This window comes from Hoplias malabaricus, chromosome 9 (genome assembly GCF_029633855.1).
Source record: "Hoplias malabaricus isolate fHopMal1 chromosome 9, fHopMal1.hap1, whole genome shotgun sequence".
NCBI lineage: Eukaryota > Metazoa > Chordata > Actinopteri > Characiformes > Erythrinidae > Hoplias > Hoplias malabaricus.
Genome location: NC_089808.1, coordinates 31,411,255 through 31,433,297, shown reverse-complemented (window position 1 = coordinate 31,433,297; position 22,043 = coordinate 31,411,255). Strand labels below are relative to the sequence as shown.

Below are 22,043 nucleotides of genomic sequence, written 5' to 3'. Positions count from 1 at the left end.
AGAATGACTTGAATACTTCCACATTAATGAACTGAAAATAGCTACTGTTGGCCGTAACCACGCCAAAGTCAAAACAGGCTGCTACAACTCCCAAGCTGTTCCCAACAACAAAAGTAAAAGAACTCTCCTTCACTCACTCCCACTTCTGCGCACACACTCCGCCCCTTCTCTTATCCACCAATCACATGCGTACTTAATTCACATACATTTGCATTTCACATAGTCCATAACACAAAACATTACTGCAGGATCGCTACAGTATGATTTTGAAAGTGAACCACTGTGGAAGTATCGGTCCAGATTATTGTAATCTGGCAGTAATATAATTTTTACATTTTTCTTTTTCTGTTGAATTTATGTCCACGTTTGTTTATGTGTTAATTACTAATAAGTAAATTTTTGTATTCAGAGGTGTATTTACACTAAGAAGATGGTGCAATCACTAAACAAAAGTATCCACAGAGGGTATATGCCTTAGTAAAATCTAAATAAAGCAAAGAATATACACATTAATATGGCTAATAAAAAATGTTATTAATGACTAGTAGTGCTGAGTGATATGAGCGCAAATCAATATTACCATTAATTGTGCATTTTACTAGGATTACGATTAATGAACGATTATTTTGTTTTTGTATTTTTCAGTAAGGACACTTGTACTGTAAATATTCTCCAGTGTTTAAACAGGGATATTTTTTGTAATGTTGCTGGGAGCATGTTCCTTCTTTTGTTTCCTGAGCACTTTATATCTGGTGTGTGATTGTGCTTTAGTCGCTGAAAGGTTTTCTCTACGAAGGTTTTCTTGTTTTGCTACAAGTTGCTCGAGTCGCTCGGTCAGACTCTGCGTTTAGGTTGCTTCCATGTGGCAGATAGCGGCAGAATCATGTGACTACTGCTTCGTAGCATGGTTTTAAAGGGACGGTACATGAACACACAGTGGGGACATAACAGAATATAAATAATCAATGTAATTGCTATAGACAAGATTATGTCAATTAGAAGTTCTGAATGTCAATTTCAATTTTTTTTTTCGATTAATTGCCCAGCCCTAATGTCTAGACTCTCAAACTCTTACACTTTCATGTTCCATACGGACACTGGGTTGGAATACGGACCTCGCTGAGGTGGCACTCTGTGGGTTTTTTATTTTCTTCTGTTTAAATAAAGATAACTTGTGGAAATACAGACATTTTCCACCTGGAAATGAGAATGTAGAATGTATAAGGGGGTATTTTATTAAAAAAACCTAAATCTTATTTATTTATTTTTAGGGGGCATTAGCACATAATTTGTGGACCTGGCTCACCTACAAACGAACTGAATTGAAACACCCCAGCCAGTTTCTTGTGATCAACCCAAGTCTGAGATGTAACGAGTCTGTGCTGTGATTTACTTAGATAGCAGACTCCTTAGAATTGTCCGTGCCCTTTTCTGAGTCTCTCCATCCTCAGCGCTAGACCCACGTTTGTGTGAGAGCACAGAGACTAGGTTAAAGGAAGCAAAATATATGTTAAGGGTGCGAAGAAACTATTGTGCTGATTAAATGTGGCAAATAAAGTGAGAACAGAGAAGAGAACTGTACTAAAATGACTATAGAACAAGTCCATTTGTTGTTTTGGAGTAAACAGACGCTCGTTTAAAGGAACAGGCCCTGAAACTGGTCATCATGAACAGGGCTGTTTAGACAGGGTACGAAAAGTGCTGTGTTGTTTGGTCTTTGTACTATTTTGACCAAAGCATGTCACATATGTTTTATTAAGACCTCAGAGAACTGTGAATCTTGGGTTACACAATTAGACATTCACATCGTTGTTGTACCATTGAGGATACAGTTACCTTCGATACTTGTTAGAGGAAATGGACCTGTACAGTATCCCTTGTTTTTCTTACAGCGTAGTTTCTAGGAACTGGAACCATAAACGTCAAGCTGAATGAACATTCAAATCCCATTTATTATTTAAGAAGGAAAGAAAAAGTTGTTGGCTGCATTGTTACTCTGACATTTATTGGCAAGTTTAACGGAAGAAAGGATATGTTTAGGAAGTGGCTTGATGCATTTAGGAGACGATATTCCACTTCAGCTGATTCCCTAAAATGCCATAGGAAATAGTTGTGCTGTATGCCTCCTATGTCTCAATGGTGAGACTGTTTTTGTATGTGGTATGTGAGAATGAAGCACAGAACTGGAATGTGTGCGTGCATTCCAGCTGCAGACATGATGATGAAGTAAGTGTGTGCGCATACATATATGCGCAACCTGTTCTCTGACTCAAAGTGCTGACCACATGCTGGAACACAGTGCACAGCCAACAGGAAGCCCACACAGGAAGCGGGCGCTGCATTGTTGCAGAAGCCAAAACGTCCAGCTCCAACCCATCGGGAATTCTCCGCTCCTTCAGTGTTATTTCAGAGTTTCGGGAGCGTGTCACATTTCACCCACATGGGCTCACTGAATGTGCTTTCACACTTTTGCCTTGTGGTTCCTCAGAGTGTGAATAGGAAGAGGATATTATTTCAGAGAGCAGCAATATATGTCATGGAGTTTGCCACAATAGAGCCACTTCCTATGCTTCTTTTGTTAATATTTTATTAGTTTAAAAATCCCATTGTAGTTTTTGTTTATATTTTTTCCTCAAGGTCTCCCACTCTGTTAAGGCCATGTTCTAAAAGTTTTTTTTTTTAAATATGATGCATATTTGTCCTTGGCTATCATTTTATTTTAAGAAATTTGAGACTTTGTAATGTTCAATTATAATTTTTAGAACTTGTGATCAAATGATTTAAGGAATGATTTGCATGAGTGAGATTGCTCAATCAGTAAGGAGTCATTCAAGATTGTACTTATTTACTGGTAAAGGTGCTGCAGTTCATTATTGTTGTAAGATTAACTTTCATGAGGAACATCTGTTTTGTTTGTGTGTGTGTCTAAGGAAGAAGTCATGGACCTTTTCTGGAAAATGGTTTCCTAAAAAAGGGAACTTTGACCTCATATTCTGTTGTGTATTCAGTCAGTTGTTTGAAGTCTACAGCAGTTGTAGCCCCTTTATTTTACATTTACAGAGAATGTTATTAAAACATATATGCATAGATTGCATGTCTGTAAAGATAAAAAAAAGAATATATATATATATATATATATACACACACACACACACACACACACACACACACATACATACATACATACATACATACATACATACATACATTCATTCAAGGGTTGGACAATGAAACTGAAACACCAGCCTGGTGGCCAATCTTCATTAATTGCACGTTGCACCAGTAAGAGCAGAATGTGAAGGTTCAATTAGCAGCGTAAGAGCACCAAGAAGGACAAAACACATCCAACAGGATTAACTGGACGCAAGAGGAAGCTGTCTGAAAGGGATGTTCAGGTGCTGACCCGGATTGTATCCAAAAAACATAAAACCACGGCTGCCCCAATCACACCAGAATTAAATGTGCACCTCAACTCTCTTGTTTCCACTAGAACTGTCCGTCGGGAGCTCCACAGGGTCAATATACACGGCCGGGCTGCTATAGCCAAACCTTTGGTCACTCACACCAATGCCAAACGGTTTCAATGGTGCAAGGAGTGCAAATCTTGGGCTGTGGACAATGTGAAACATGTATAGTTCTCTGATGAGTCCACCTTTACTGTTTTCCCCACATCCGGGAGAATTACGGTGTGGAGATGCTCCAAAGAAGCCTACCACCCAGACTGTTGCATTCCCAGAGTGAAGCATGGGGGTGGATCATTGATGGTTTGGGCTGCCATATCATGGCATTCCCTTGGCCCATTACTTGTGCTAGATGGACCAAGGACTACCGAACCATTCTGGAGGACCATGTGCATCTAATGGTTCAAATATTGTATCCTGAAGGCAGTGCCGTGTATCAGGACGACAATGCACCAACACACACAGCAAGACTGGTGAAAGATTGGTTTGATGAACGTGAACGTGAAGTTGAACATCTCCCACGGCCTGCACAGTCACCAGATCTAAATATTATTGAGCCACTTTGGGGTGTTTTGGAGGAGCGAGTCAGGAAACGTTTTCCTCCACCAGCATCACGTAGTGACCTGGCCACTATCCTGCAAGAAGAATGGCTTAAAATCCCTCTGACCACTGTGCAGGACTTGTATATGTCATTCCCAAGACGAATTGACCCTGTATTGGCCGCAAAAGGAGACCCTACACCATACTAATAAATTATTGTGGTCTAAAACCAGGTGTTTCAGTTTCATTGTCCAACCCCTGTATATTTTCCAAATATGTGAATATACATACACATGGCATTGAGGTTACAAAAGGCAGTGATCTTATTATTTTTAATTAGGTCATGGGACCTTGCTTATATAATTATATAAGCACCAATGGGTCCGTTTCCTCCCGCGTGTGATGGCATATTTAAGTTCAAAACTTACACACCATATAATCAACTGAAAGGATACAAAAATGCAATGATAACGTTTGTATGTGTAGCTACACCTATTGAACATTTAATTCAGAAAAAAAAATGTTTTTGTCACTTGGAATCTGTGTGCAGCACACCTTCCTGACAATGTAAAGGAAGCAAATGCTGCCCTCAAGTCATGGAGTTGTGTAACTGTGCTGCTTGTTCAGCTGTTCCAATGTGACATTAGCAGCATTTCAGATATAATAGAAAATTCACATAATTATAAAATCCCTCAAAGGAAGAAAAGAAGTGCTTTTTCAGGTGGAATGAGTCTTCAGAGCATTAACTAGCATGTTTATCCCAGAGCAGTGGAATTAGTGTTCAGTGATCAAAAGCTTAATGAGTTGACTGCAGGAAATGATGTCACATGCAGGCCTAACCTCTGTAGGAAGGGTGTGGACAGACTTGTTTGGGTTAAGCCAGGGCTGATTTGATGACCTCATCTGGTCCAACTTGTTGGAGTAGTAGCGGTAGTATATAGAAGCATGGCATAATCAGAAAACCTGTATAACTCACTGTGGTTTCCGCAGTTTGTATTAGTAGCTGACTGGATGCTCTCTGTTTTATCTTATTGTAAAAGAACTGTAATAGCTGAAACCCTTCTTGTAACATCTGTTTCAATGAATTGGGTTAAGCTGCTGTAGCATGAATAGACAGGTATATGTAAATGTATATGTAGGGTTTTTTAATCTTATCACAGCTGTATTGAATTCAAAACAAGCTTTTTCTACATATTAGGTTCCATAGGCTGGCTGGGGGATAACTAGGGATAGAATGCTATTTTAAAACTCATACCGAGATACAGTTTTATAGCAACAATGTTTATACACAACATTACATTTAGCTGAAATGGTGAGGTGCTCCAGTTTCCTCACACAGTCCGAAAACGCACATTGGGAGGTGGACTGGCAAACTCAAAACTGTCCGTAGGTGTGTGAGTGTGTCGCCCTGTGAAGGGTGTGTTCATTCCACCCTGTGATTCTGAGTAGGCTCTGGACCCACCCCAACCCTGAACTGGATAAGTGGTTAGAGACAATGAATTAATTAATAGTCTAAATGACATAACAATTAATCTTATTCTTTGCCCTCATTAAGAGGTTTCACGAAGTCTAATCCTAAATTTTCAATCCTTGTATTTTCAGTGAACTGACTACTTTGCAGTCCAAGACTATGCTTAATCAGAGAAGTTGTTTAACCCAGTCTTACCAAATACAGTCACATGAAGTCCTCCAGTGCTAACAGTGTTCTGACTGTCTCAGAGGTGTGATTTCTCCCACATTTCCCCTCATTGGTCAGGTCATTATCATGCTACAATGACTGTAATCAGCAGCTTAAGATTTGAAGAGAGAAATATTTTCATGATCAACTCTGTGCTACATTTCTCACTCTCATAGTGAATCATCATCTGACTGCAGTAGCAATAATTTGCTCTGGGATGCTTCTCCTCATGACCACACAAAATGCTGAGCCTGGGGATTATTTTAGGCAAACAGTGACTCACAGACCATACATTATATTAAACTGAATATCAAAATTACAAAATTTGGCAAAGTATGGCATTAAGTTCATCTACAGATCTGTGATGAATTATTTTAATGTTTTAATATATTTAAAAATGGGGTAAATCCCCCTCTGCAGTCTCCTTCAGAATCAATTAAGTGTAATTTTCATCAAATCACCAGAAAAGGCATTAACTGATCATCTTGCTTGGTGCTTTCTGGGAATAGTTTAATTGTTCCTCCCATTAGCATAAACGCATACATTTAATAACCAGAAATTGCAAATAATATTAGCAAAATAAATTATGCATAGTGAGTAATAAATAAGAAAATTTGAAAGGTCTAATATACTGAAGTATACATTATATCAATTCCTTCTCCATAGGTGGGTAATAGTGATTTATTTTTGCTGTTCTGAAGACATAAGGTGGAAATATCTCCAAATTCATGAGACTGCTAAGGTAGGGTGACCAGACATCCTCTTTTACCCGGACATATCCTCTTTTTTAGACTTAAAAAAACTGTCCGGGCGGAATTTCACAAACGTCCGGGATTTTGTTTTTCTAGAGCTTACATAGAATTTCTAGAAGCGTTTTGTTCACAAACTAGTCCCGCCCTCCCCTACTCTGATTGGTTCGCTTGAGTGAGAAGGGGGCGTGGTGAAGTAGCCTAAAATCTTCTGATTGGACGGTCTGACTGTAGAGTTACCGTTATTAGTCGATAACCTTCTCTGTAAACATTTAATTGGTCAGTCTGCACGTCAGTAGTCCTTGTTTACGTCAGGCAAAGCTCATGTACCCACCCTCATCTCGAGCAGTTATGCCGAAACGTAAATGTAAGTTCTCGGATTAATTAAAAATAAATTCCCATGTTTTGTGTAGCAAATAAAGGTGTAAATGACCTAAAAGCGCACACAGGTTCAGCTAAGCATACAAAGGCAGCGAGGGGCGTGACCTCATTCCCTCGTGACCTCATACATGAATGTAGACGAACTGCAAGTCCCCACAATTACCTGGGCCATAATAGCTAAGAAGAATGTGCCATAATCAACATATTTACACAAAAGTGTCCATCATTTCACTAAAACATCTATCTACGTGAAAATGAGGCCGCAATTTCCCTGTATTTACAAGTCTTTTCTGTCCAAATCCACCTGAAATATTTCGACTAGACAAGGCTGATGTTACTTATCGTAAATGTTGTTTAGGAGGCAGATTTTCGTAGTCAAATAGTTCCTTCCACCTTACATGTGTTGGTTTACGAGTCCTAATGGCTATACTCGCCAGGTTCTTGAATTCTCTGTTCCACGCTAGCGCTAGGTTTATAAACAAAACTCGTTTTGAAACATTACTTATTTCCAATTTTATCAATTTAAAACACGACCAAGTGTACATAATGTCACTAAAACATCTACCTACTAGAGAAACACTTATTTGCTGTTTACTACCAACCTTTATTTCTCCGTTCCACCTTAAATAGGCGAATATGCAAGGCTTTTCAAACACAATTTTTAGTCCTTAATTTGTTTAAATACACACACCATGGAGAAACACTCATTAATTTTTTTAAATTTCTTTAAAACAAACAATGGTATTTACACCTTTTAATCATGTTGTTCGCCTTCTTTACATAAAACACACAAAACACAGTCCTGACACCTTTCAAACGTCGCTATGCCTCGCTTTCTTTTTTGTATTAAAAAACGTGGCCTTTACTCCATTTAATCTGTACATAGCTGTCTGTGCTTTCATATTTTTTCAGAAATTATTTTCTGTTACCTGTTTAAGAGAAAATTATCCAGGTCTGGCTCTGTTCTATAGTGTTGCTGCTTGTGAACTGCCTCCAGTTTTCAAACATAAGGCCAATATTTGCCCTCATTTTACTCTGTCTCCGGTCAAGGGGATTTTTAGAAGGGCAATGAGGCTTTTTGGGTCTGGTAGAATATAACATTTACTCTGTTCACTTAGTCATTCTAAAGGCTGCGAGTCACTGTTTGTAGACCTGGCCACACAATGGACTGTGAAATAATTGGACAGAGGGCGGGATGACAGGCAAGACCTCGAAGGGCGGGATCATAGGAGCTCTGCTCCGGACTGAGCACTTCTTAAGGAGAATATACTGCTTTAGCAATGCTGTAAGAGGCAGCAGTGTTTTAGCTTTGACTTTTTTCATAATCTATGATCACACACCCTGGACATTTTATGAAGAAGTACAGTAAATATCCTAGAGATTGCTTCTTTAACCAGATTTGTCAAATATCGGTATTATGTACTGATTAAAACCTATGAATTATGTTCAGAGGTAAGACAAAAGTGTCTGCAAATTCACTTTGACCTCAGTCAGATGTTTTTTGACACTGTAGCTTCATTTTGAAGAGCACCTCACCTCCAGCCCATAACACTGAGTCTAATCTTAAAGTCAAGAGTATTTTAGCAACACTGGGCTTAAGTGATCACCTTGGAATGCTGTTGCTATGGGAAGCAGTGGCTGGGCTACAAATGTGCAGATTGCCTCAGCCTCACAGAGCGGTGGTGGTTTAGTTTGTGTTGTTTTTTTTGGCCTTTGGAGGTGTTTACTCATTGCTTTCTTTTATTTTTATATTACTTTAAGAATGTTGAAAACCCAGTCTAAAAAAAAACACTGCCCATGGGTTAAAACTGTGTTTTGCAGGTATGGCCTGGCCAGGAACTTTTTAAATTCCACTGAGGCAGTAATGTCACCGAACAGGTTTTTTTATTTGTGTGATTGTACAGACATGCTCGGATAACAGATGAGCTGAGCTTGGGTGACCTTAATAATTCAGACTTGTAGGCCTTAAAATCAGCTTTACAAGTGTCCCAGGAGTTCAAGCCCCCAGGCATCATGATGAATATTAGTTGACATTAATAAATATTTCACCAATCAAACTCTGAAACTGTCATATTTCTACTCAGTGAAGTTAAAATATATATATATTTTATTTTTTTTTTATTTATTTTTTTTCCCTTTGTTTTCTGAGGTGTGGGGCTTGCTGTGACCTATTCTTCAATATGATCATGCACACTAAACCACTGAAACTCAACTTCCTTCTGATGTATCCAGTTATTTACTTATATTCTCTAGCACTTCTTCTGTAACCCACAGCCAGGCAAAATTTGGCTGTTATTTAACTATTGCAAGGGGATTTCACAGCATTTTTGTCTATTTCAGTAGTTGAGGTTTAAACAGTTATCCAGAGTGGTTTGTCATGAAATGGTGCTTTGTAGACTCAGATTACTTTACAAAGGAAGTGACAAAACCTAGGTGCCTTGATATAGTATATTTACACTCAAAATGATCAGTGAATATAATTTTATAATGTGCAAGCGTGGAAAACAACAACATTTAATACCCTCTCTGTGACTTTCTTTCTTTTTTTTTGAGTACATTGTGTGATACCATGTCTTGGGCATTGTGCCAGTGTATTTCTAAACATTTAGTGTAAAAATATGTTTTAGTAACATTAATTAGTTGCATGTCTGTTTTCTGAGACAAAAACATTTTTGAAATATGCTGATATTTCTTATGGCACTATTTACATTAAACTAGTCTGAATATCTAGTGGCTTTTTACCAGAATCTATGGACTTTATTGTTAAGTTCTTATAGTTAAACTGCTGATGCATGGGGATCTTTGTCTATATATGTTTATCGTGCAGTATATGCAACAATGTGTGTAACTAGTGATATTCCACACACATTCACTGCTTCTACATTGGGGCTAGACCCCACAGTGTTGTTGATTTGCTTAAGTGTGACGACTCAAAGCCCACTGATCTAAGATACTACTGCAGGGCAGAGGGGAGCGCTACTGCTGTGACCTGAACTCCCACTGGAGCCATTAGCAGTCTGTTGGCATGGAGTACAACAAAACATTAACTCGCTGGGCTCTTTCTGAGTGGGAAATCATAGCAATTTGTTACAGAGAGTCTTAACACCAGTGCCACTACTTTCAAAGATGTGTGGTCTAAAATGATGCACACATTGATGACAGACATGATTGTTTATACCAAGAATTAAAATTTTTTTTTTGACATTTGCCATTTAACAAAGAGTCACATTTGGATCATATTTGACTCACATTCATGCTTTAGACATTTAAACTTAAAAGAAATGTATGTATTTCAATAGGTATGGTCTGTTTTAATTGTCATTCTGTAGAATAGGACTGGCCAACTAATCAGTTCAATCAAAACAAATATTCAGAATTTCTAATCAGCGTAATCTTGTCTGTGTCGCTAAAATTGATTATTCTTTTGATTCTGTACTTATTTTAAATTCATTTCTGTTAATATGCCCTCCACAGTGTGGGGAGCAGGTACTGTCCCCTTAAAACCACACTACCATACATGTAATCATGTAATTCTGCCACATGGAAACAACATGGTGGAGAAACAAAAAACTTAGCAACTCAAGCCACTTGTAGGCTACCAGAGTAAAAAAAACGGTCTCTGTCATTTGGACATGTTTTGACTTCACTGAAGATGAAACTGGACTGAAGACAAATGTAAACAGGAAAAAAACATTCCTGTTAGCAACCAAAGATATTACCACAAGTCTGTTTCAGCATTTCAAGCACAAATCATATCACCAAGTATGAACAGTGCATGGCTAAAAGAAACAGACTGACAATCTCCCAGCAACATAAAATAATATATACCAGATATATACCAAATAACAATACCAGCTTTAATAACTGAGCATATTTACAGTACAAGCATTTTCAGGGAAATTTGAGGTCATCACACAAATACAAAGTAATTGTGCAATTAATCGTGATATATATTTTCAGTCATATTACACAACACTAATCTCATGTCAGTAAAGATGTCAATTGATTTATGTTGACTCTTTGTAAACTTTTAGAATGAAGTCCTACCCTAGACTTTTCAGTTCAGAAATAGTTGAGCATGAAATGTCATAAAAGATGACTGCATAAATAATTGTTTATTTGTATTTTCTAATGCTGTCATCTGTATTGTAAACATATAGATAACAACTACCTTTTTTTTTTGTCTTAGGTTGGATGAACGTCTGTCTACATCTGAGACATGGATGACCCTTTGAAAGATGTTTTTTGGTTTCTTTTGCCATTATATGCAAGGTCATAAACTATGCCGAAAAGAAATGAAAGGCCATATATGGCCAGGGACATGTTAAAACCTTGTGTTTAAGAACCAGCTGACTTCATCTGTTTGAAGGAATGATCAAATGAGTCTCTTCATCACATAAGTGGACCTAACCTTTTTTTTGTTTTTGATAACTTGGACCTACTTTTAAAAGTTGGCTAAAGGCCAACTTTTTTGAAAGCATTTTTGAAATTTTACTCTCGTGTTCAACAACTTTCCAACTTTTTTCTGTGGAATAACTTAGCCTCCTATTGATGAGGCTTTTCTAATTTAAGGAACTATATCTGCTTCATCAACTGATTGTTCCCCAAAGACCAATGGCATGGGTAAAGTTCTTCAGGAGACCAGGGGGCAATCTTGGCAAGACCTACCAGCCAGGATCTATGCTATCCCTGGCCCCCACCAAGGGACTGCTGAACGAGCCAGGACAGAATAGCTGCTTTCTGAATAGTGCAATACAGGTATATGTTCCTATATGTTTACGTACATTTTAAATGGTTTGTGGAATATGATTTATGTTTTCACAATTGGTCTCTCATCAGCTCAGACTTGTTTCTACCTTGTTAGATGCATCACTCATGGAAGTGTACATCATGTTTCTCAACAGACAAATATTTACTGCATCTTGACCACCACCCTCCACCCACCACCACTACTGACTCAGACCACTCTTAGTCATGTTCCTAATTTGTCTGTTTGTTACCGGAAGGCTACATTTTTGCTGGTGTGGGCTGTTGGACATGATGACTGAGCATCTCTCTCTTCTCTCTTCTTTCTCTTACTTATATCACCATATAATGAGGTCATACCCAGGGCATAATTTTGCCCAAGATGTATGAGGCCTTCAGGCCGAGAGTCTCAGCCAGTTGTAACCTTAATCTGCCCTTTCTTATACACACATAATATCCCCCTAGTCTATTAGCATTGCCTTATGCTCCTAAGTACTGTCATCCAAGGAAGGACAGTGAAACACAGTTCACTCTTCATAGGCGTGTAGCAAATAGGGATGCGTTATGGTTTAAAAGACACATCAATATGACTATGAAAGTTAAATTATAAGTCATAATTCTTCTGGAATTGGGGTAAGCTCCAGGAATTTAGAAACTGAAAGTATGTTAATATTCTCTTTTGTCCAGTGATAAACACCATATTTCAATATATAACTTTTATTGTATATATATTTTTCACTAAGATTGTTCAAGAAATTCCAGTGCACTGGTTAAACATCCTCACTGCTGTAGGCAAATATCATTCCATTCGCAAAAAAATATTATTATTTATAATTACCAAATGGTAATTATTATGTATGTCGTGGGACATACTTGGACCACAGTATGTGGAACATGGACTCTTGGGAAAAACATGAGTAAAATCATGTCTTGGCTCCTGATCACCTGACAGAACAGGCCATTTTAAAAAGCCTCAGGCAACAAAGCTTCGGAGAAGTCAAGAACACTCAGGCGATAATGTTCAGTTGACAGTGCTTTTTTTAACTAGATAATTTACAGTTTTGTTGCCAAAACGAAGACAACTGATTTTACAGTCCCAAAGTTATTGTAACAGTTTTGTTATGCACTTTTATTTGTATAGTTACTATTTTCTGTGCTCATTTCAGTGTGAGGGACTGTCACAAAATGTCTGACCACCCCAAACTGGTTTAATCATTTACTGTGTTTTTATTTACTTACAATGTTTTAACCAAAATGTCATTAGAACAAACTTTAAGGGCTCATACTATCTATCAGTCGTTACAGCTATATATTGTTATAGCTATCTATACTGATGCTGTACCTCTACTGATGGCAGCATTAACATGATACAATACTTTAAAAAGTCAGATATTCCATGTGCATTACACAGTATATATGTATCTACACCAAAATAATCTAGGAACCTTACCATTAATGGTGACCTTGCACTTCAGGACTGTAAGTGTCCTAAATAAGTTTCCTTCTTTTTGGCTGTGGGGTGTTGTTGTTTTACAGACTTAGTACAATTACTGATAATTATAAAGGAGACCAGCATAATGTGAGGGAAATAACTCTATTTGAATCTCCAACAATGCCTTTCTATAGGTATTATGGCAACTTGACATCTTCAGAAGAAGTCTGCGACAGTTACCCACCCACTACTGCTTAGGAGACTCCTGCATCTTCTGTGCATTAAAGGTACTTCCATCAGGCCCAAGACTTATTGGTACCTTTTTAAAATCATGTTTTTGTTTTTTTTAATTACTGTTTTATTTGTTTGATTATTTTTTAGGGGATATTCTCTCAATTTCAACACAGCAGGGAGAGAGCTCTACCCTCAGACAACCTGCGCAATGCCCTTGCAGAGACCTTTAAGGATGAGCAGCGCTTCCAATTAGGCTTCATGGATGATGCTGCAGAATGTTTTGTAAGTGATAGTAGCAATGTACTAATCCCACTTTTTCTTTCCCAGTACCAACATCAGTATCTAAAGTAAATTCATTCTAAGACAAATTTTGTAGTTACAGTGTCATTTTTCTTTTAAATCTGTATGACATTTACTGGGATCATTTTTCTATGTAAGTTTATAAAAAGTGTGCAATTTTAAATCACTCACTTAGTTAAAAGGAAAAATCTAAATATCTAAGATAAAAAATGTGTGCATAATATTTGTACAATTTTGTATGAAATTAAGAATCTATGTAAGTGAATTGGAAAGGCAGGTGCTTACTTTTTTAATTAAGTATGGGTGTAAATATTGATCCGATATTTCAGATCAGTATAGCTGTAGTTATGTTAACAGTAGTGCCTTATTGTGTAGTGCCTTTCTTCACGCCAGAGACCACCAGAATAACTGCTCAATAAAGGTCAATAACAAAATGACAAATACAAGACAAAAACAACCTTGTTAAGCAATATCTATTAAGATGGTTTTTGTAATCTGGTGTAGAAGAGCAAGTTTAAGGATGTGTGAGAGAGTTCTTCCTCTCCAAACCTGCAGTAGGAGAGAGAAGGCAGTCTGTTTACAGTGCATTACATCATTGTCCCAAACTCCTCAGGCTTTCAAGCTCAGACTCTCACCCAAAGGGCTGAAGTAAGCATTGTCCTGTAGGCCTCTATAGGATTTTTCTCTGGCAGCATAATTGCAGTAAACCTACTTTGCATGGGGACCTGTAATCATTTTCTGTTTAGCACAGCAGGACTATGAAGAGTAAGCCATTAGCTCTGTAAAGATCCATTTATAGTGCTGCCGTGAAACAACAAAGTCAATGAAGCCTCTCTATCAGGATTTAGATGAGATGCCTTCTATCCAATAAACATATATATCATTTGAGGCTGCTGTTTTTACAACTGCAGGTAGAAAATGCACTTCTGCTAGGATTCCTCCATTTTTACTCCATGGTTAAATATCAAATGGATTGCAGATCACTGAAAGAAAAGTTTGATTAGCCTAACGGTTGCATAAATAAACAGTTGCGTTTCCATGACTGTGATTGCTGAAAGGGTGTGTTTGAGTAGATAATAGACTTGGGGAAGCTTAGTGGAGCTTATTGCACATCCAATTAAAGCCAAGTTGGCACGGTATCAACCAAAACAAACCTGTTTGCATGGGAGGTAGATCTTCTGACATTTCTTGGTATGTTCTCTCATGAACACAACCCTCCAGCTGTACACGTTTTTCCCAGCTTCTGTATTTCTCCAAACTGGGTGTGAAAAATACTGGTCTGTAATTGATCACCTAGTGGAGAAAATGAACTATGTTCAAAATAGGTTCACATTGCATTGCATAATTAGCAATGATTTTTGAACTATGTATGATGCATTGTTTTGACTTTGTCCAAAGGAGAACATTCTGCTGAGGATTCATCTCCACATTGTTCCTGATGCTGAATCTGATTCCTGTACATCTAAGTCATGTATCACACACCAGAAATTTGCCATGACACTTTATGAACAGGTATGCTCTATTTGTTTCGCTTACATACTTTCTCACACAAGTAAAACATATTGACACACAATGTGTAATAGAAATGGTCACTGTCTCTTTGCATGGATTCCAGGAAGACAAGTGCGTAAATAGCTAATTGTTCAATTTCTGTGTTCAAATTCTAAATACGTTACCTTGTAAATGTCAGATGCCATTATTTGTTTATTTAAAAGCCATTAAATGTAAGATATCAATCTTCAGGAGATGTGTCTGGGAAAATTAGATAATTTGATAATCCACATTTGTAAGGAAAAACAAAGGCTATGTGTGAAAAAAGGGAACCCTGATTTCTACAACCTGGGGAGGCCATTTGATCTCACAGACCATCAGATAAACAGTATTTAAAGCGTTCTTCTTTAAGGAATAGCAGAAAATCAGGCTCCAGTCTTCCCCCAGATCTGAAATATTCACAGCTTTTTTCAGAAAACCCTTCCATGGTGAAAAGAAAACTGAACATTATTAAGAAATCATTGCTATAAAGGGAAATAGACCAAACAGGAAAACATGCAAGTCAAATATAAACAGTACATTTTGAAGCAAAATTATTTATTTGCCAACCGCTGGCTGGGTGGCTAAAAATGCAAATGTTTTTGAGAGTAGTGTATGCAGATTCTAGGAGCTTTTAGCAGAGGTCATGATATAGGACAAAGTATTTACAGTGTGGCGCTGACTGCCCGCTGCTTTGCGACACACACTCCTCATTTGCATGAAGCTGAGAAAAGCTCAGCTTTTTAACGCTTGCTCCATGAAAGTGCTGCCTATGTTGATAGAAATGAATGAGAAGCATAACACAATTTGTCTCGTACTGGTGCATTGTATATGCACCATAAAAACAGTGAAGTGATCCCAGAGGACAGATCCAAATGTCACAGAATTTGACTAATTCAGATTATTGGTTCTTTATGGGGTTACTGTGATTTTGAGAAGTAGAAAATGCATCTAAATAGACTAAATTATTGAAGGTGTGAAGAAAAAAACCCCAGAAAACTGTACATTTTACATTTATAAATACAATTTTTCATGATACTTTAAAAAATTAAGAACTTAGAACTGGCCATAAAATAAATGAAGGGTATCTGAGCTTTGCACAAAATTATACAATGTCTATAGTGATAGTAAAATGTGTTCTTTAAAAAAAAAAGAAAAAAGAAAAAGAAAGGAAAAATTTTTTTTTATAATTATATCTAAGCCTATAAGCCCTTCACCTATAATAACATACTGGGGAAAGTAATTAGTGTTTAGCAGATGCCGTGGCACCTTAGTAAGTGTGTGTGTGTGTGTGTGTGTCTGTTTTTGCAGTCTGTATGTCGAAGCTGTGGGGCCTCGTCTGACCCTCTGCCCTTCACAGAGTTAGTGCATTATGTTTCTACCACAGCCCTCTGGTAAGTTGAATTTGGTTTCTGCAGAACACATGACATGCTACATGAGCTCAGGCAGCTTAAGTGGAAATGTTTATTTGATGCTAGATGGCCTTAAATATTTTTTATTTAAATACCTGTCTATTAAAGGTGTCAAAAGTGTCTTCTGTATGTTAAACAACATCATAGCTCTTACACATGTCACAGTGGTCCAAGAAATATAGCTTAGTTATATTGTTGTGTTTGTGTTTTTTTTTTTTGTCTCTTCCTTATTCTTGATGACTTTTGAAAACATCTTGATTACTAGTCCATTACTAGTCCGTTAATTTTTTTTTGGGATCACTGGTCAACATCCCCTTTGTTGTTCACCTAAAAACTCTCTCTCTCTTTCTCTTCCTTCAATCTTCCACTTCTCAGCCAACAGTTCTTGGAGAGGAAAGATGAAAGGCTGCGCTCTGACATGTTTGGGGAACTGCTACAGGCTGCCAGCACCATTGGAGACCTACGCAATTGCCCAGTAGGTGCTTTCTAATGTGCAACACATTCTTAAACGTGGAAAAGAATATGTAGACTAAGGGTTTTTTCATGGCTTTATATGGAGACCTCACATAATCAGCTTTGCTGAATTAATTCAATCTAATGAAATGTTTTATTTGTGTAGGCTAGTCGTTTGGCCTTGTAATTATTCCAACCAGCGATTCACAAACATGAATTAAGCAGAGTATATAACTAATTTGAAGGGTGGTAATTTATTTAACTATTTAAAATACTAGGCTTATTCTAGGTCTTTGAACTTGGCCTCTAGTGTGGCACTGTATACAATTTAAAAATGTCATACTAAGAACTGTCAAATTAAGTTTTCCTTGAAATCCAGTGCGGTGTTCTGTTCATTTTACAGTTGCTAATAATTTACAAAATTATACTTGCTGTCTCAGTGTAATTTTAATACCCTAATTGTAAATAATAACCTTTATTTTTTCAAGTTTATGAACTTGCGAATGTGATGTACATTTTGTTTTTTAAAAAATGACTTCCATTCTCTAGAGTAACTGTGGTCAGAGGATCAAGATTCGCCGTGTACTAATGAACTCTCCAGAAATTGTCACCATTGGTTTTGTGTGGGACTCTGAGCATTCGGACCTGACAGAGGATGTCATCAGATCACTGGGGCCCCACCTCAGCCTCTCAGGGGTAAGCCAAGATAAGAGTAAATAATTTCAATTTAGGGAAATTCAACCCAGGGCCCTGGGGTTAAGGGGTCTAAGAGTTTTGTCCACAGTATTTATATATGATCCTGCTGGAAACTAGCCCTTCAAGAGTGAATTTTTTTTTATTATCCCTCACTTCCATTTTCAAAGCACATATTACATCTTGATTAATAGTACTTTAATAAGGGGCCACAAATAAGACCCTGAAAGCCACGAGTTTCATGCAAATATCTGGAGATTATAAAGTTGTTGTTTTTTTTAAATAAACTCCTCTCTCTGCCACTCTGTGCTTGCAGATTAGTGCAATAATTTGATTACATTTGTAGCAGAGCAGGGACTAAAAGAGACTTATTCACTTATATAAAAAATGTTATTCATGCTATTTTTTTAAATTTGCTGATATTATACTTTAAGTAAACCAATCAATAAAACATCCATAACCAGATTTTGTTTAACGTCGCAGGGGTTGTTGTTTGTTTGTTTGTATTTATTTTTCTTGGGCCACAGCTGGCTTTGGGCAGAGTGCTGTTTATTTTGGTGCTCCAGAGCATATGTAAGAAATGAAGTCGGACTTTATCCTCTTTACAAAGCTTATATTGTGTAACTGGATCAGAGGTGTAGCTGGCTTACACTGGTGACCAAACCTTTGCAGTGCAGGGTCATCAGATGTGTTTTCTTACTCTGGATGACTGTTGCTTAAAATAGTCTAAATTCATAAATCTTAGAATAGTAAGAGGCTTTCAAGACCTCATACATGGAGGTACTCCTGTCCTCTTCAGTCCAAACCCAAAATGCTGTACTCCAAACCCTTTCCCCAGGGGGCAAGAAAGCATGCATTCTTCCTAACGCCTCCTGTCTGGATCCAAACACAGTTCAATTGTGTATTCGTGTAGAAGGAAGCCCACAGGTCACTACAAAGACTTTGATTCATGCCTCAGCTCTTCATGTTATGGTGCATGGTGTGCAGGGAAATGGTTTCCCATCAGTGCTGGGTGCCATTTTTATGGCAATTCATGAAGTGGAGGAGAAAGTGACTGTGGCCTGTTCTAAAATGTGTTTTTATAGTTTTTATTTTGAGGGAGAAATCCCATCCCGCTGGTTGATCAGTATTAAAGGCTGCTGTTGTAAATAAGATTTTTTTTAAAAAAACATATGAATCTGCCTGGTTAAATATAACATTAAAATAAAAAAACAATAATTGACACAAATTGCAGTAAAATCATACTTTTACTGAAGGAAAAGAGGGAGGAAAATGTGCTCCCAGAATTTTCTAGTGCCTAACTCTGTAGGACATAAACCTCAAAACTTATGGGTGGAAAAAATGCCTGTTATAATGTTGTTTTCTGCTAAGAACTGTAGGGATTTCTAATACCATATAAAAATAAATAAAATATAATATTACATTCTAAAAAAAAACACTCAACGATGAAATTAGTGTTGCAAGAACACCCAAATACAACAGTTGTAAGGATTATATTAAATAGTGTATTTTATTAAATAGTTTAAATGTATTTACAAAAAGAACATTTACTTCCTTACTTACTCTTTCTCATTCTGCCTTTCTATGTAGCTCTTCTACCGTGTGACAGATGAAAATGCCAAAAAGAGTGACCTGCAGTTGGTTGGAATGATTTGTTACTCCAGTAGACACTATTGTTCCTTTGCCTTCCACACAAAGTCGTCCAAATGGGTCTTCTTTGATGATGCTACAGTCAAAGAGGTGGGTATTTTACACAGACCAGTACTGTCTACCAAAAAAATACATTTAAAATAAATACCAACAAAACGGATCAGAATAAAATTGCATAAAATATCAGACATACAGTACTTTACTCTTTCAGAGATAGGAGAAAATTAATCAGTTCTGAAAAAACAATATTTTTTTTCAGCGATCTGGGAACCTTGCTCTTTAGAACATCTTACTAAGAAAGATCACCATTTTGTGATTGCTGTGTCTATGTCTGTACTTAACATACTACACTTTTCATGAAACAACAAACCTTGTGATCTTACTTCACCACACAGTTTCTTGGTTAGTCTGCATCTGGTTCTTTCTTTGTGCTCGGTTCTTGCACACTTAAAATAAAGGAGCTACAGAAAGGTCTTTGAGTAATGCCATAGAAAAAACTATTTAGGTTCCATAAAGAACTATTTTTGCTATTATTTTGAACCTGAAGATCAAGTGATGGATTTTTAAACATTTAAAAGTCTTTTTACACTCACACATCACTTAAACAATCAAAAGTGGTTCTTCTGTGTCATCACAAAAAGAACCTATTGTAGGTAGAAACAATGTTCTCTTGTAGAGTTAAACACTCTTTATTGCACACAGCCTGTATTCTGATTTTCATTTTACTGCATGAACCATAAAATGAGTGCAGAAATATTTGTGTGTTGATGCACATAAACATACTCATGCGCATGTGCTGAGATGCAGTGCAGTGTTTGGCACTGGGCTTCATAGCCCTTTATCAATCCATCAGCCGAGCACTGCTTGTGCTGTGTGTGCACTTCAGCTCTCACTGGGCTAGAGGTGCCCGTCCCCCAACCAAGATGGATTACCTCTCCGTCTCTGTTTCTCACGTGCGCTCTCTCTCTGCCCCTCTCTCGCTCTCTCACACATATGCCTGCCTCTCTCTCTCTCTCCCTTTGTGATTCTCTTCCTCTCTGTCTTATTCTGTAACTCTCTTGCTCTTATTCTCTTACACACTCTTTCACTGTTGAGATTTTTTTACCTGTAATTTAACAGCAGGATTAAAATATTTTTATGTTTCAATAAACACTTTTTTTCCATTATTATGACTTTCTTTTTTCTAATTGTGTAGGAGTGCGAACAAGTGGTGTGCTCTCACTTTGAATTCAGTTTTCCCTCACTTTCTCTCACAGCAATTCATTCATTCATGCACAAGTGCACACTCTCATTTTATTCCCATTGTGTTAATTAAGAAGCAACGTTCCATCTGTTTGCCTGCCTGGAGAGGCCTTGTGTGTGTGTGTGTGTGTGTGTGTGTGCGCGCGCATTTGACCACACACTCTCCCTAACTCATTACCTCAGTTAAATACTTACCTGAACCATATTTCTCTAAAAATAAATATAGCTGTTAGTCAAAAGAGAGAATAGCAGTGTGAGCACAATGTGGTTTCAAATTATTGGTTCAAAGGACTGAAAGCACAGAAATGTTTATATTGATATTTGAAAGGGGTTGTGTTTTAGAATGGTTAATGATGTATTAACAAAATGCTTGGCTCTTTACATGTGTGTATTAAATAATATACTCTTCAATAAGTGCCTCTAAGTGATTAATGAATGCTTTTATGTATTTGTTCGTGTAGGTGGGCTCCAGGTGGAAGGATGTGGTTACTAAATGTATCCGAGGACACTTCCAGCCACTGCTGCTGTTCTATTCCAACCCAGAGGGCAATGCTGTTTCTATTGATGATGGCTCTCGGACTAACAGCACTGCCAATAGTTCCAAGAGTCCGGTCAATGGAGAAAACCCAGGTGCAGTACTACATGCAATTGTGCTACTCTGTCAGCTTCATTTAATAAATAATATTAACATTTAATGCCTAATTTAATGAAGAGAGAGTTCCTTGCTTTTGTGCTCGATTCCCCCTGTTCTAACAGTTTAATCAAATAAGTAATTGTTAAAGAAGACCTTTGTTCAGTTAAACTGCGTCTTTCTGGTTAAGTCCAGAGTTCTAAAGGATCAGCATTTAGAAGTTTCTGGAAGGAAAAAAATTAACCTGTATATAAACTTTAAGCTGTCAGATTTCAATTACCAATCAAATAAATAAACTTTTACTGAGCACATCCGAAAGACAGGGAAAATATAAACTAAAGAGTTTATCTGCTAATCATTATTGGATTGAAATATTAAAAAATAATAACTTCATAATCTAGGTAACCACTAAATCTTTGGAAATGAAGCATGCAGACAAATTCTCTAATCTAAGACAGCCAGTTCCAGTTACAAGCTTCCAGTGTTCTAAATTCACCTCAAGCTCCCAGTGGCTCAGTGACTGACTTTCACCAAATGCAGCCCTGTGTGAACTCTCGCTCTGTAGCTCCCTTTGATGAACTCCAGAGCTCTAGAGTTATTAAGGATTTAGAGGTGAACCGAATTTAGTACCTAATGTAGATGGATGGTCAGAGTTGGGGCCCGGTGTCTGGTGTTTTTAAATCAGGGCAGGTATGATACTGTGAATCGGAGCTAATGTTTGTATTGTTCTTAATGTAGCAACACCTTCCAGTATACATATATTGGATATAAAATATGCACACCTGTCCTAATGTGCCAGGATATTGTGATGTAAAATGAACAAACTGAACCATTTCAGAACATTTTTCCCCTTTTATTGTGAACTATAATTTATGCTATTCAAAAGAAAATGAAACTGAAATCTTTTATTT

At 37.3% G+C, this 22,043-nt stretch overlaps 1 protein-coding gene across 1 annotated transcript in view; it reads left to right on the top strand.

Moving 5' to 3' along the window:
- LOC136706845 (inactive ubiquitin carboxyl-terminal hydrolase 53) overlaps positions 1–22,043 on the top strand; it is a 47,428-nt gene that overhangs the window by 2,990 nt on the left and 22,395 nt on the right. Inside the window, exons 2-10 of the mRNA XM_066680506.1 lie at positions 10,999–11,567; positions 13,182–13,274; positions 13,369–13,503; positions 14,920–15,033; positions 16,363–16,445; positions 16,839–16,938; positions 17,466–17,612; positions 19,200–19,349; positions 20,963–21,131. Coding sequence (XP_066536603.1) covers positions 11,424–11,567; positions 13,182–13,274; positions 13,369–13,503; positions 14,920–15,033; positions 16,363–16,445; positions 16,839–16,938; positions 17,466–17,612; positions 19,200–19,349; positions 20,963–21,131 — 1,135 coding nt within the window. The 5' untranslated portion in view covers positions 10,999–11,423. The remainder of the gene's footprint in view (positions 1–10,998; positions 11,568–13,181; positions 13,275–13,368; positions 13,504–14,919; positions 15,034–16,362; positions 16,446–16,838; positions 16,939–17,465; positions 17,613–19,199; positions 19,350–20,962; positions 21,132–22,043) is intronic.